At 34.1% G+C, this 15,791-nt stretch overlaps 1 protein-coding gene across 1 annotated transcript in view; it reads right to left on the reverse strand.

Annotated features, from left to right (window-relative positions):
* LOC109070748 (amyloid-like protein 1) overlaps positions 1 to 15,791 on the reverse strand; it is a 53,504-nt gene that overhangs the window by 14,607 nt on the left and 23,106 nt on the right. Inside the window, exon 2 of the mRNA XM_042771772.1 lies at positions 1,227 to 1,409. Within this exon, the coding sequence (XP_042627706.1) occupies positions 1,227 to 1,409 (183 nt within the window). The remainder of the gene's footprint in view (positions 1 to 1,226; positions 1,410 to 15,791) is intronic.

Here is a 15,791-nt window from a genome sequence, read left to right on the forward strand (position 1 = left end):
TCGCGCTTATAGAGCACAGAGAGACAAAAACATGCCTTGTTCAGACTGACATCTCAGAATTGCTGTCATGCAATAATACAGGCTTAGACTGATTTCAGCAATGAAATACGCACATGAAAAACAGAGGAAAACAACCAGGTATCATTTCTCATTCCTAATTCCTCTAGATGAGACAACAGGGAACGAAAAACTTGCAATCCTCTTAGGAGTCAGAGAATACAGTCATATTAGCCGCACAATACATTTGAGCCCGGGGCATACGGAGATCATAAATCTCCACCGCTGATTGATGGTGAAAAATAAGCCCATTATCCTGCACACTTAATACGGCGAGAGTTAGAAAGAGATTTGCATCGAGTTCCCTGTGTATGCACATAAACGGCATTTGAGTCTTGTTTTACAATGCTAATATTAGAACAGGCTGCCCTCGGCGTTCACCTTGAGAAAATGCTTGAGTGGAGATTGTCTGCAGATTCTTGTCCACATAGTAATTAAACCAATCAGCGCGCATGCTAATGTAGGTGCACTGAGTTTGATGTTTAGCACTTGACTGAAATTAATTACACGAGTCAAACTGAACAGAATAAATGTAGAAGAGAACTAAATACAATAAGTCTAATAGAATAGAAATGAAGACTGGAATGTAACAACAGAACAAAACAAATATAATAGAATCAAAACAAAACAAAAACATTGAATGGAATTAAACTAAATCAACAATCAAACAAATAAATCAAATAAAAATAAAACTAAATAGAATACAACAATGGAATAGAAAAGACTAGACTAAAATGGAATAGAGTAGAATAGAATAGAAAACAAAACACTGCAAGTAAACCTCAAAACTAATTTAATAGGACAGAATAGAGCACAAACAAAACTAAAAAAATACAACAGATTAGAACACACTTAAATATAATAGAATAGAGCACAAAACAAATACTAATCAAAACTCAAAACAATAAATGCAGTTTAAAACAAATTAAATAGGAGTGAATAGAGCACAAACAACTGAAACAAAAAGTGATGGAACAATGTATCAACACAACAGAAAAGACTACACTAAAATAGAGCGCAAAACAAAATACTGCAAGTAAAGTTCAAAACAATAAATAAAGCTCAAAACAGAATAAAAAGGAGAGAACAATTAGAACAGAACAGAACAGAACAGGACAGAACAGGACAGCATAGAATAGAATAGAATAGAATAGAATAGAATAGATCACCTCCTGGCAGTATGACAGGATCTTGCTGGGCTGGGTGAAGCATCCCTGTCGCCCCTGAGGATCTGGTTCCCATTGTCCACTCTCAGTGTTCATGTGTAGAAGCTGACGGCCACAGAACATGGCAATCTGAGGTTCTGCCACATGAGGATTAACCGGTCCATTCACCTCCGTCATGGCCAGAGCCTGAGAAAGAGAAATGGACTTCAAAGTCAGAATAACCCTCAATTCAACATTAAAGCATTATGTGCTGCACATACATGTTCATGACAGGTGTTTTCTTATGGAACTAGACTTGTGACTTTAACCAAAGCATGAACATGAGTGCTAACCTCAAGTGTCAGTTTATTAAAATGCATAACTATATAGTAAACAAATGCAAGAGGGTGTATATACGCCATGTTTTGCAAACAGAGGACTCTCTTAAAGAAGATATGCAACTTTAATATCTCGTGTAAAATTGAGGAAGTTAAAGAACGGAAATTGTTTGAAGCTCAGAGTGGCCTACATTCCCGATAAAAATATGTTAAGCCTGGCTGCCTGTTATTACTGCAAACCACAGAGCGATAAGAAATATTTGAGGCCAGCAAAAATTCAGAGCGATAGGGAAGTGGAAAGGACAGGACGAGGAGAGAGGGAAGAAGGGTGAGTACAGTAGTTATCACTGGCCTGACAGTGAGGAGGAAATATAACATGGAGGTTCATTATTGAATTTCAAATTGAGCCAGCAAGCCAGACTTGCTGATAACCCTAAATGCAGCTTATCCTTCTCTCATCAAACCTGCGCGTGTAACTGGAGGACAGGCAAAGACAGTACACTCAGCCGCAGAGGAGCACAGCAACGGCTTTTGTCACTGGATAGCCACAAATATGCCTGCTCACCCATCAGGCGAAAATAAAAATGTTAATGAATTCAAAAGGGCAAAGGTGAACTATTATCTTTAAAAGAAGAGGCTCAGTATTATAACTGTCATTTTTTCATGCAACAAAGTGTCATTCTTTTCTGTGAATATGTTTCTAAGGTATTTATTCTCTCTATGTAGTGCCCTTTCAATGATCCCTTCTTGATTACCTTTGTCTATTTTACCTGTGCATACTAGAAAGTATATGTAAATAGCATTTAAATAAATAAATTCTATAATAAATAAACATTAATAAATAAAATACTAAAAATAAACACTATTCATAAATAAAATAGTACTGATGCATAAATAAATATTAAATAATACAATACTAAAAATACTATTCCTAAAAAAATTAATTGATAAATAAATAAATAAATAGTATTAATTAAACACTAAAGAATAAATTGTATTATTAAATAAAATAGTACTGACACATAAATACATATTAATAAACAAAATACTTCAAAATAAATACTATTTGTAAATAAATTAGTATTGATAAATAAATATTATTAATAAATGAAATACTAAAAAATAAATAAATTAGCATTCATACATTTTCAATAAACAAAATACTAAAAATAAGCACTATTCATAAATAAAATACTAAAAATAAATAAATAAATTCTGAAAATTCAATTATATTCTAACACTTTTTAATAAATTAACAAATACTACAAAATAAACAACATCTTTAAACAAAACAGTATTTAAATATAAGTATAATTAATTAAAAAATTAAAAAAATAAATACTATTATTCAATTAAATATTTGCAACTGGATTATACATGCAAAATAAAGTTATGTAATAAAATTGACCATTTTTCATATTGGATATTAAAGTGTGTGTATTATGGGATACAGTGAGCCTGCTATTGTAAACTAAGAGTAAAGTAAGAGTATACCATTGAGAACACACCCTCAGTTCCTGATTCGTCCTAGTCTAGCCTTCTCTCTCACATCACTCAGTTTCTAGTTCATTCACTTCCTCTCTGTCTCTTTGGCAAAGCATGTAGGTATTGATCTGAAATGTGTTTAGTGCTCCTGGAGGAAGGGCCCCGGGGACAGTCACACATGCAGATCAAACAGTAACCCTGTGCTACAGTCAGATGTTAATACAAGCTCATTGACCACTAGGTCATTTGAGTACATCAACACAGAGCAGGAAACAAGGGATCAGGCGAGAAGAGAGAGTCTAATCAGGGGAGAGGCTTTATTTCATCTGGTTATCTACCCATTTCACCGGTTAAGGCTTAGTAGTGGTAGCAGGCACACTAATCGCTTCTCTGCAACCAGGAAAAATTTGATATTTCTGTGTTAGTATAATATATGCATATCATTTGTCCTGTGCAGAGACAAGCCCCATATATACATAAATATTTAAAACAATTTAATCCAAAGCCTCTTAGGAAATATATTAAAGCCTATTTTTATGTACATAAATAAATGAAATCAAATGAGATATACAGCTGAGATACGTTACTTAAAACAAATGGCATAAAAAAAGAACAAAATAAAAATTACTATGCTTTTAAAACATGATTTATGAAAAGAATATAAAATAAAGAATAAAAAAATAACAAAATTGGGGCAACAAAATAAAATCAACATACGCAGGAATCGTCACAGACAGGGATGTTTTTTTCAGAAGAGAAAATGACTGCGCCTTTCAGAGGGTCATTAATCTGGGGTTTGTCTGTGCTAGAGTGATTTATTCTGGATTACGTCTAATCTGATAAATTAGAGTCAAATTTGTATCAGGGTATAGACACTGAATTGAAGAGAGGCAGCAATTTACATGAGTGATTGTTTAAAAGTGTCAGCCAGAGCTCTAGCTGTTTTGTCTTATATTGATGAGGGTCTAGAATCTGAATTGGTGATTGTTTGAATTTTTTAAAAAAAAATATATATATATATATATATATATATATATATATATATATATATATATATATATATATATATATATATATATATATATATTATGAAATATTATTTCATCATTCATTAAAATCTTACAAAAATATAAATTACAATTACATAATTATATATGAATTAAAAGTGTCAGCCAGAGCTCTAGCTGGAATATATACTTTATAAAATACTTTTCTATTTTAACTATACACATTTAAAATATAATTTAAAATACACATTTAAATAGTAAAATATAATATGAAATTAAACTGAATTAAACTGTAATTTAATGTGCACAAATATATTTGTAATATTAAAATATTATAAAATAAAATAATATTAAATTTGAATGATATAATTATATATTAATATATTTGTTATATTCAGTTATAAATTATAATTATAATATTACAATTCTCTCATAAAATTTTAAATTATAATTTTAAATGGGAATTTAACTGAATTTAATTATTTATATATATATATTTCTAATTTAACATTATATTTTTATTTCTAAATAAATTACATTTATTTAATATTTTTAAGATTTTAAATTACATTTAAGAAGTATTACATTCTTTGTGTCAGAATGTAATACTAAATAAATTTTGATTTAAAAAAGAAATCATCAAAACATTGAAGAATTTAAGTCAAGCTAGAAGAATTTCCTTTTCATCACACATCTACCTTTCTAATCTTTTTGTATCCTATCTATTTTTCTTTTCATTTATTATACAATTATAAAAAAGACCTCTATCACTAGCTTGCTCTATTCTTTTTCTATTCTATCTGTTTTCTTTTTATTTATTATATTATTTAAAAGCCCTTGCTACGTATACTGTGTTTAGGCTAACTGAGACTTGTTATAGCACTTATATATCATTGCTCTTTTTTTTGTTGTTTTTTGCTTCCATTGTCCTCATTTGTAAGTCGCTTTGGATAAAAGCGTCTGCTAAATGACTAAATGTAAATGTAATGTAAATGTAAACATCTAGTAATTTTGATCAGTTCGGTTCTGTGGCCAAGAGAACTAGTATAAGATATTCTGGAGAACTGCAATAATGACTAATGAGGGAGAACACATTGTAACGTGATAATAACAGCAGATTCCGTGTGCGTCAGTGCTGTTCTTCTGCATGCGTGGATTCTGAGGGGGAGTGATGCTGCAAGGTTGCATGACTTCTTACTTGTGGGCGGAAAGACGCAATCAAAGCAAAAAACAGCTTTTAAAGCCTGTCAGAGTTTTTTTTTACACTCCAATGCTCACAACATTTCAATGGCATCCCAAGCGAGGGCATCAATCTGGCAACCCTGGCAAAGACTGGAAACCCAGCGTACTTTAATCTTCAACGACAGAGCGAATGACAGACACACAGCACTCAGGCAACCAATTAGAGCAGAGATGCCCACAGGGAAGAAAAGGGGAAAAAGAAGGAGAAAGGCAAAATGTGAAAGTGATCAAAGGAAAACCCTGCTGCTGGCCAATGCAAAAACGTTTGAAGTCCTAATTAAAATTTATGAGGAAATAAATATATAAATTCAAGCCATAAATATACAATAAATATACAGAGCCCACAGGAGAGAGAGAGAGAGAGAGAGAGAGAGAGAGAGAGAGAGAGAGAGAGAGAGAGAGAGAGAGAGAGGAGAGAGAGAGAGAGAGAGAGAGAGAGAGAGAGAGAGAGAGAGAGAGAGAGAGAGAGAGAGAGAGAGAGAGAGCAGTACAGCAGAGCTGAGAATAAGAGGCAAATGCCATTAGGAGACTGTTGGATTAAAAATGATGAAAAAAATCTCATCAGCTTGAAGGCTTGACGAATCAGTTAGTGCTGCCGCTGCAGTGTTTGCAGTGCACACACACACACACACACACACACACACGTTCAGATTTAACCCTGTTGTCATGACCTTGCACTTATTCATCGCAAAATTTCAGTTGTCCATTACTCATGAAACGGTTCTCAAGTGATCTGCTGGTGTCGCTCTGATTTTTGAGTAAAACTGATTTTTCAGTTGGAATGACAATGGAATCTTTTTCTTTACCAGATTTTAACTATATATACTGTATATGTGTGTGTGTGTGCTTATGTATGCAGTGCTATTTTAGTATTTAGTATTTAGTAGTATTAGTATATTTTGAATCTGTTTTAATTTTTTATAGTTTCCATTTCCATTTTAATTTTAGTTATATTTAAAATTATTCTTTTTTTATTATCTATTATTTATTTTTTAGTTATTTTAGTAGATCAATTTAAACTAAAACTAAATGAGAATTGTTAAAATAAACAACAAATATCTGAACTAATTTTTTATATTTTATTTCAGTTAACATTTATTTTATATCAAGTAATGATTTCTTTATGTTTTTTTTTATATTTTTTAGATAGATAGAATAAAAAAATAAAAAAGAGAAACATAAAACATGGTTTTGGGGCAAACCGTGACACTAATTGTCATTTAACATCTAAGCGAGACTTTGGTTAACATAAAAGATGATGCTCATTTAAAATTCTTTCAAAATAACAAATCATCTGTGTAGAATCTATTTGATTACATTACACTAAACTGAAACAAACACAAGCATTTTTACATACCATGACATGTATCTACAGCAAACCTCACACACTGGGTTACAGCAATGCCTGGAGGTATCAGGACTGATTACTATCAGCCAAGCTCATGTTTAGAGTATTCTTTAAGACATCTGATGTGGTTTAAAACAGGATGAACTCGGGCATGGTATGGGACCGGCACCTCTATCTCCTGAAACTCTGCTCAGATAATGGGATGAGATAATTTTTTTTTTACTGGAGGAAGGTCATAGCCACATGGGAGACTTCCGGACATTTGAGAAGATAACCTGCCTCCACACTCTCCAGCTCTTAGTTCCATATGCACACATGGCACAAACACACACTCAGAAACACACACAGTGAAGATCAATACCCAGAGCTGTTGTACAATTCTGCTCCTTCAATCGATATCAGTGCATCAGGAGCCCCGAGGTCTGATCTAAAACATGCACACACACGCACATACAAACAGGAGGCTTGTTATGTGCCAAGTCTTTCAGGCTTAGGCCAGATCGCATTCTGGGAACAGCAGATATGCATGACTCTAAGATGTATATCATGCGATTAATTCTCACAGTCTGCTAAAACCTGAGCCAGGTTACACAATGTTTGACGTCCTCCATCCAAAGCAGAAAGAAGCAACTCTTTCCCTCGGATAAAAGAAGCATCCGTAATTGTTATTGTATTGGGGATGACAGAGATGAATGCATGCTCTCATTCACTACAAGGTAGTGGTAGACTTTTATCTCGCTTGTTGATGATAGATGCCATCAGTCTTGAAGCACTCCACAGGTTGAAGTGGAAGGATTATGCTTAAAGGGATAGTTCATATAAAAATGAAAATTCTGTCAGCATTTAATCACAGCCATGTTTTTACCAAAACCTGTAAAACTTAATAAAATGTAATGAACAATGTAATGAACAATGTAATTTTTAAATCAAATCTAATGAATGGAAACTGGAGCCTTCAAGCTTATAAACAAAACAAAAGCAAAAAATCTGTAAAACATTTGTAAAAAAAAAAAAAAAACAAATTCCAATACTGAAATTTCCTTCATATTAATACAGAACATTGTGTATTTTTTATTTTTATTTATTTATTTTTTTGTTTATAGTGTATCCTAAAATTAACTTTTGAGCTACACTACCATTTAAAGGTGTGGGGACAGAACGGAATTATATAAAAAATTAAAACTGTTTTTGACATTGATAATAATAAGAAATATTTCTTGAGCATCAAATCAGCATATTAGATTTCTGAAGGATCATGTGACGCTGAAAATATTCCTAATATATTCAAAATATATTCAAATAAAAATTTGTTTTAAAATGGAATAGGATTTCACAGTATTACTGTTTTTACTGTAGTTTTGATTAAAAAAAAACAGGTTTGGTGAGCACAGCAGACATCTTTTGGAAAAAAGAAATCTTACCAACCCCAACCTTTTGAACTGTAGTGTATATTTAAAATCGACTTGATCATTTTCATTTACTACTGACATACATTTCAGTCTGTTTCTCATGGAGATACATCGTATGATTTTAGAAGACTTGTAATATAGTGCACTAATATAGTGCACAATTCATAGAACCTACTATTCTTTCATTATACTGACAAAAGTGGCTGGAAGATTCTTAAAACCTTTTGTGTTCCATATAAGAAAGAAAGAAAATTATACGGGTGTAGGTTTGGAAAAACAAAAGGCTGGAGTAAATAATTGTCATTTTTGGGTGAACTATCTTTCTAATTTTTCTGCTTGAGGAGATTCAACTGCAGTGAACCAAATGATGCATGTAAACACCATCTAATAGCAGCTTCCCCTGCAGATAGAACCAACAACACTGCATTATTAGATACAAAAAGGAAGCAGGGATATGGGATCGGGTTTAATTTTTGCTCTGAGGCAAACGGGGAAATTAGCAAAAGATAATAATGAAAAAAGAACATCAAAAGATGGATTTAAATGCTTTCCAGGAGTAAAGAAAACATTTTGCAGTAAGATAAAATAACACTCACATGCCACTCGCAATGGAAACTGCAGCATTTCATACAAAGCCTTGTTAAAAAGAAAATCCCATCAATGCAGATTCAGCCACTGTTTCGTTTTAATCGACCACGCCATCTCGCAAATGTAATTAGATTACGTTCTGATCCGTTCCATTAAGTTCAGTTCAATTCAGTTCAAAAGCTTTATCCATTACCTTTAAAAACAAAAAAGTATATAATGAAAGTCACAAGCTCCATTGTAATGCTATTGAAAAGCTCCATTTGATTCCTGTGCGCTCTTGAACTCTAACATTCAGCAGTCGCCGATTAAACCCTGTTAAATGGCCGTGACTACATTCACAAACCACACTGGTCCATTTAAAATGGATTTGCTCTCATTCACTGCTGCTCCTGCTCCATCTGTACAATGGAAACTCAAGATTTTATCATGCAAAAGGCCACGCGCTCACAGCTCGAGCCATTCAAAACAGTGTGTGTACCTGTTTTTGGAGAATTATGTCATGATTTATTTACCTTCACATCAAAGTGAAGTGCAGCAAGCTGTATGTTACCTACAGCTCACTGAGGCAGAGAGCGAGGGTTCGCCTTACCCGAGTGAAACCCCTTAATTGGACAGTCAGACATGTATCCAGAGCGAGTTCAACATAGAGGAGGGAAGGCAAGCACAGACAAACATACTGTACACCCACACAGTTACACTCAAATGTGTTTGATTTGGCACTAGAGCTCAACCAGACTTGGAACCAATGACCTTTACTCCAAACAAACTACACACACACACACACACACACACACACTACACTTTCCTAAAGAGTGAAGAGTGTGAACAGACCAGCTAGACTACTTAGACATAGAAAGACCTATACGCTACCATTAAAATGTTTGGGGTTAATATGTTTTTTTTTTCTTTTTCTTTTTTATTTAGCACAGATGCAATGAAGTGATTAAAAGTGACAGTAAAGACATTTATAATGTAAAAATGTATAAAGTGAAGTATTTCTATTTCATGTTCTTTTGAATTATTTATTCATCAAAGACTCTTGAAAAGAAAACACATCACGGTTTCCACAAAAATATTAAGTGGCATAACTGTTTTCAACATTGATAATAATAAAAAAAAAAGTTTGTTGAGCAGCAAATCAGCATTTAAGATTGATTTCTAAAGGATCATGTGACACTGAAGACTAGTAGTCCTAATAATGCTGAAAATCCAGCTGTATATTATATAATGTATATTATGACCAAACAAACATGTAACTATCAATAAATGTAATCATTTTTCGATTTTGATTCCTCTTAGTCTGCTTTAATTAAAGCGTTTCCTTTTTTTAAAACCTTCCTTTACATCAAATGTTTCTCTACAATAGCTTTGTTACCATCACCCTGTTTTAATGCACATTTTTAAGCATCGCATATGAAATGAGTGATGGAAATGGCAAATAAAAAAAAAAAAAAAATTCCCTTAATTCGCAAAAAAGTTTTTATGCTCGCCTGAGGTGGTTTTTGACTTGATCGAGTTGATGTGAATAAAGGGAGATGGAAACGCATTTGCCTCCATATGCATCAAAAAAGTCGGATGACCTTGGGGGCGATTGGACGGGATAACTTGACTAACCAGCGGACCGATCTCATTGCACAGCATCTGAAATGTTGTTTTGGTAATTCTGCAATGCCTGAGCAAAGTCTGTCATCAAAGTATTTATGCATAACTGCATGCAAGAATTTATATGTCTGTGTTCCCAAATAGCAGCTCCAAGAAGCAATGACCACATTTATTGTGTTTCGTCTGCTTGGAGGCGCAAGTAAATTATTAGATATGAAAATTATTATATTCAGTAGCTTTTCCTACTTTTCTAAGTGATATTTATAGTGCCAATATATCAGTAAGTGGTGATTTATGCTATTTTATTCCTATTTTAGGCATATGTTAGATTCACAAATTTGGATGGAAACATAACTACTGCGTGCTTCAAGTAAAAATAAAACAGCAACTGCAACCAGTTTTGGTTCCATAATCAGACATTTAACAGGGAAAACAGGATATTCAATAGAATAAAATAAAGCTCCTACATTTCCTTAAAAGATTACCAATCACGATTACTGATTTTTGCTCTTTGGAATGACATTCACCAATAAATCACTCTAGGAATGTGTATTAAAGTATATTGCCATGTTTAAACAAACACAATGAAATATGGTCCATTCAACAACATTGTCCTGCTTTCTGATTAAATATTCCACACCCGTCGCTGTCCCTGGTCGTGTATACAGGATGACATCATGCCTGGCGATGATGCAATCGTGCAGAGCTGCTGGGTAAGTGAGCAGAGAGAGGACGCCAGTTCATCATGTGTCACCCTTTAACAAGTCAACCTCCTTTTAATCCATCAGACCACCCTGCAGTAAATACGGAGTGTATGGACTGTGTGTGTGTGGACCCTCTGTTCATTAGAGATGCAGTCATCTCCATTTGTACCCATGTGTGGTAGGATGAGCCCATACACCATCCGTCATTTAAGACATTTGACTGTCAGTAGAATATAGTGGGCAGCAGGGTTTTTTTTTTTTATGTTCTCGCAGTAATGTGAACAAAATATCAGTGTCCATCTGTTAGGGTGTATGGATGTACCTCAGCGAAGGTAGACATCATATTGAATTTATGCTAATGAAAATGAGGTTCTGAGGGATCAAAGTTAAGTCTGTTGAGTGCACTAAAGAAAAACGGTGTAGAAACTATTTAACAAATAAATACAAAGAATAGGCAAGCAACATTAAATGTGAAATTATTAAGTAGTAAGGCTGAAAAGGTATTTTCTTTGTTTTATTCACAATGGTGTGGGTTAATCTGATCACCAAAATATATTTTAAATATATATTTATAATTAAATAAATTATTTCTAATAAAATACAAGCATAAATGAAGATGGACGAAATATACCTATGTAACATATAAACCGAATAAAAAGTTAAAACAGTGAGAAAGCAACTAAGTTTCTATTTTTGCTGCTATAATTTATTTTTAAAATATATTTATTGTATATTGTGTGATTTTAATATTTTTTTAAATATTTTTTTTTCTTCTGTCACTCATAAATAAATTTGTTTTACTTGTGTGTGTTTGTGATTTTAGCATTTTCTCTCACTCTACAGAACTGTACTGTACTTGTTTAATATATATGTATATATGTGTATATAAACATCCACAAACATACCAATTAAACACAAACTCACAAAAAACAAAACAAACAAACAAACAAACAAAAAAGTAGAAAATGAAATCTGATCTAGGACGTTAAGTTTTCATGTGCAACTAATTAAATACTGTATCTAAATTGACAAAGGTTCATCGCTATACAACATGGAAACATAAATATACACACAAATCAATCAAAAGGTGAAAAAAAAGTGACAAAGCCCTCAGCTGCTGCGGGTCCCAGGAGTTCAGCCAACTCTTAAAACTGAATATTACACAACAAGCTCTGGCTTGTCAGGCAGTGTCCCTGGAAACACTTCTTCCTGAGGCTCAGCAGCACAGTGGGCTTTTGCCGCAGATTTGGGGAATAAATAGAAACAAACATGCGCAAAGCTCTAGCATGCGCTTACACAGAAATGTCTCTCTACAGGACAGATGGCGCTAATAGTGGGTGGCTGGCCAGCTCTCCACCCCCCTCCACCCTTTCTCTCACTGGTTTTCTGCTGATCTCAACCCTCCGCAATCTGTCTTCCTCTCCGTGTCGCTCTCCCTTGTCCACCCCCTCCCCAAAGTAATACAGCCCCTACAAGATTTGGGTGCATTCATCATTGTAATCATGCTGATTAATTATTCAGTGCTCAGCTTCATTTGCCTGCCAGGCCTTGATTAGGAGAGCGGAGAGTCAGCTGGGTCCACCCTGCTCTTGGATGTGGAGAAGCCTGATGAAAGAGTCTCGGTTCAGTCAGAGCAACAACCACTATTAGATTCTGACGCTAATTGTGTGCCCCATGCTGATTACATGCTGTAATTAATGTTAGCGAAAGGCAACGAGCTGTGGAGCCATAGATTCTCACACTTGGCTGGTGTGAAGGATGGACAACACAGCAGGAAATGAGATGTTACGGGGGCAAACTGTTCAACATCACTTGTTGAAAAGATTGGCTAATTTTTATACTGGTTTATGCTGGTTTAGTTGGTGGATGAACACAATCACATGGCTATTCATAACTATTTTACTTTTTATTGAATTGGTTTCAAAATCATATGAATTTGTACAATCTGCTTACTATGGAAGCATGCGAATCTCTCAATTCTGACTTTTTTTCTTGCAATTCTGAGAAAAATCAGAGTTGTGAGATGTTAACTAAGATATTACTTACAATTCTGAGAACAAAAGTCCAAAATGTGTGACAAAAAAAAAATATATAATTTTTTAAAAAAGTCACTATTGCAAAGACATAAACTCATATTGCGAGACATTAGCTAAGATAGAATTTGCAATTAGGAGAAAAAGACTGAAATGTGAGATATAAACTCTCGCAATCACGAAAAAACAAAAACAGAATTTCAAGATAAAAAGTCGCAATTACCTTTTTTTAAAAAAAAAAAATGATTCTATAGCAGAATAAAAACAGAATTGGAAGATGTAGAGTTTTAGGATGTAACTCGCAATTCTGAGAAGAAAAGTCCAAACTGTGTGACATAAACTCCCAATTCTGTGGAAAATTCAGTACTGCAAAGATATAAACCCAGAATTGGGAGAGGTTAACTATGGTATATCTCTCTGTTCTGATAATTTTGAATTGTAATATGTAAACTCGCAATTCTGCGAAAAAAAAAAAAGAAGTCATAATTGCGAAACGTTACCTAAGATATAATTTGCAATTTGGAGAAAAAAAGTCTGAAATGTGAGATATAAATGCGAAATTGTGAGGGGAAAAAAGGCAGAATTGCGAGATAAAAAGTTCCATTTACCCCCTTTTTTTTATTCTATGGCAAAAAAATAAATAAAAAAATTGCAAGATATAAACTCCGAATTGCGAGATGTTAACTAAGATATAACCTGCAATTCTGAGAAGAAAAGTCAGAATTGTGTGACATAAACTCGCAATTCTGCAATAAGTCTTACATTACACTAGATAAGAATTATAAGATTTAAACTCAGAATTGCGAGATTAACAAAGATATAGCACTCAAGTAGGAAAGTCTGAATTGTAAGATGTAAAATAAAAAGTTGCAACTATCTTTTTTATTTATTTATTTTTCTGTGGTGAAAAAGGGTTTCAATAGCTTATGACCCAGTGATAGTTGTTTAGGAGTTTGGAAATTACGATTACAACTAATACATTTTCATACAACATAGAAGAAACAAAGTCATAGTAGACAGATCAATAGATCTATTCATATTCACAATTGAACAGAATTTTCAAGATTGAGTGAACTAACCCTTCTAAGCCAACTAATTAGGTGATATGCGAATTTGTATGATTCACATTCTATGAATTCACATAAAATTGTCATCTCGTAAAATAGTCATGTTTTCCTGTGAGATCGGGTTGTGTAGGTCCCCAGCATCCACATCTTTTCCCAACACTATTTATTCTCTATCTGTTTGTTTTGCCTTAGGCTTAAGTGTGTGCTGTAAGGCAGTGGTGTCTGGACTGACAGGGCAGCTGGACGCTCACCGCTTAGGGTCTCATCAGTCCAGAACAGTTGAGCTAGAGCTTCAGCTGCCTTGATGAGGAGCAGATGATGGGTGACCCCTGCAGGGATTGTTCTGGGACAGGGTTTGCACACTAGAGAAGCCAAACCCACACACATTTGGATGCAGTAGGGTCCACTCGCACTTACTTTCTCAATTCTATTAAGAATTCAATTCATACATATATAAGAGGAATAGTTCACCCCAGAATTAATATATGTTATCATTTACTCACCCTCATTTAATTCCAAATCTGTTTGACTTTATTTCTTCTGCGAAACACAAGAAGGTAGTTTGAAGAAAATTGGGGCTTGAGACGAAAAGACTTTCATTGTATAGACAAAACAAAACACTGAGACATTTCTCAAAATTTCCATAGAAAATAGAAAGTAAATTTTTGCATAAAGCAATAAAAAAACTATTTTGTGTTCTACAGATAGAAAGGAAGTCATATTTCGAACTATATGATAGTGAGTAAATATTGATTGAATTTTTCATGTCCTTAAAAGTACTGGTGTTAGATAATAAAAACCAATAAAGCAGATGAATTATTCATAACCGAAAAAAGTTTACTCATTGAGTTACTGTGCATTTGTGGGCTGTAAAGTCGTGATGTCCATGTCCTGTGTCACTGCTTTAATACCACATTTTGTGAAGAAGAAGCCATGATGCGTAGCCGGAGATCTCCCACATAGCCTGTGAGTTAAACCACGAGAATAGTCCTACTGGTCTGAGAGGTTTCTACACACCCACATTAGTCCAGATGGGCACCAGCAGCGAGAGGTGAGTCACTGTCAAACCACACAAACACTCACCAGACCTTAAATAACTGAGCACGCTCCTAATATACAAACAATCTACAGGACCAGCAGGGAAAATGTTGTTTTTCTGCATTGAGCCGTTGCCGCAGTGTATTCGACTGATAAATGTGTCTGACTCAGAGAGTGATGTATGACTAAACATTCCACTTTCAACAATCTCCTGTCAAACTCTATTTTTTTTTTCTTTGTTGCTGTCACCCACTGTTCCATTCCTTTCCATCATTAAAGCTTTTTGTCCATTCCCCTTCGAAAGTGGGCTGCTTCCTTTTTATAGCTTAATTGCGAGAACATCAAGGGCGACATCAAGCAATCCCCTTCGAAAGTGGGCTGCTTCCTTTTTATAGCTTAATTGCGAGAACAAAAGAGGCTTTTTCATTTTCTAAATTCAATTACTTCTATTCAGATTGAGGAACAGTTCATAGATGACGGCTCTCGATTGGAAAATAAGAGTGTTAATGGGGTATTTATGAAGAAAAAAAGCACTTGTCTAGCATAATTTGTACAATTGCAACTCTGGCGTGACCCAAAAAGCACAGAACAAAGGCAAGATTCTGGTGGATACTGTGTTAAATCTTAACTAGGACTTTATGACCTTGAAACGATAGAAAGCCTGACAGTTAGAACTAGATTTTGACATTTCCTGAAGAAAAACCTGTGCAAAACTAGCTGTCATGATG

The sequence above is a fragment of the Cyprinus carpio genome, chromosome A15, assembly GCF_018340385.1.
Source record: "Cyprinus carpio isolate SPL01 chromosome A15, ASM1834038v1, whole genome shotgun sequence".
Classification (NCBI taxonomy): domain Eukaryota; kingdom Metazoa; phylum Chordata; class Actinopteri; order Cypriniformes; family Cyprinidae; genus Cyprinus; species Cyprinus carpio.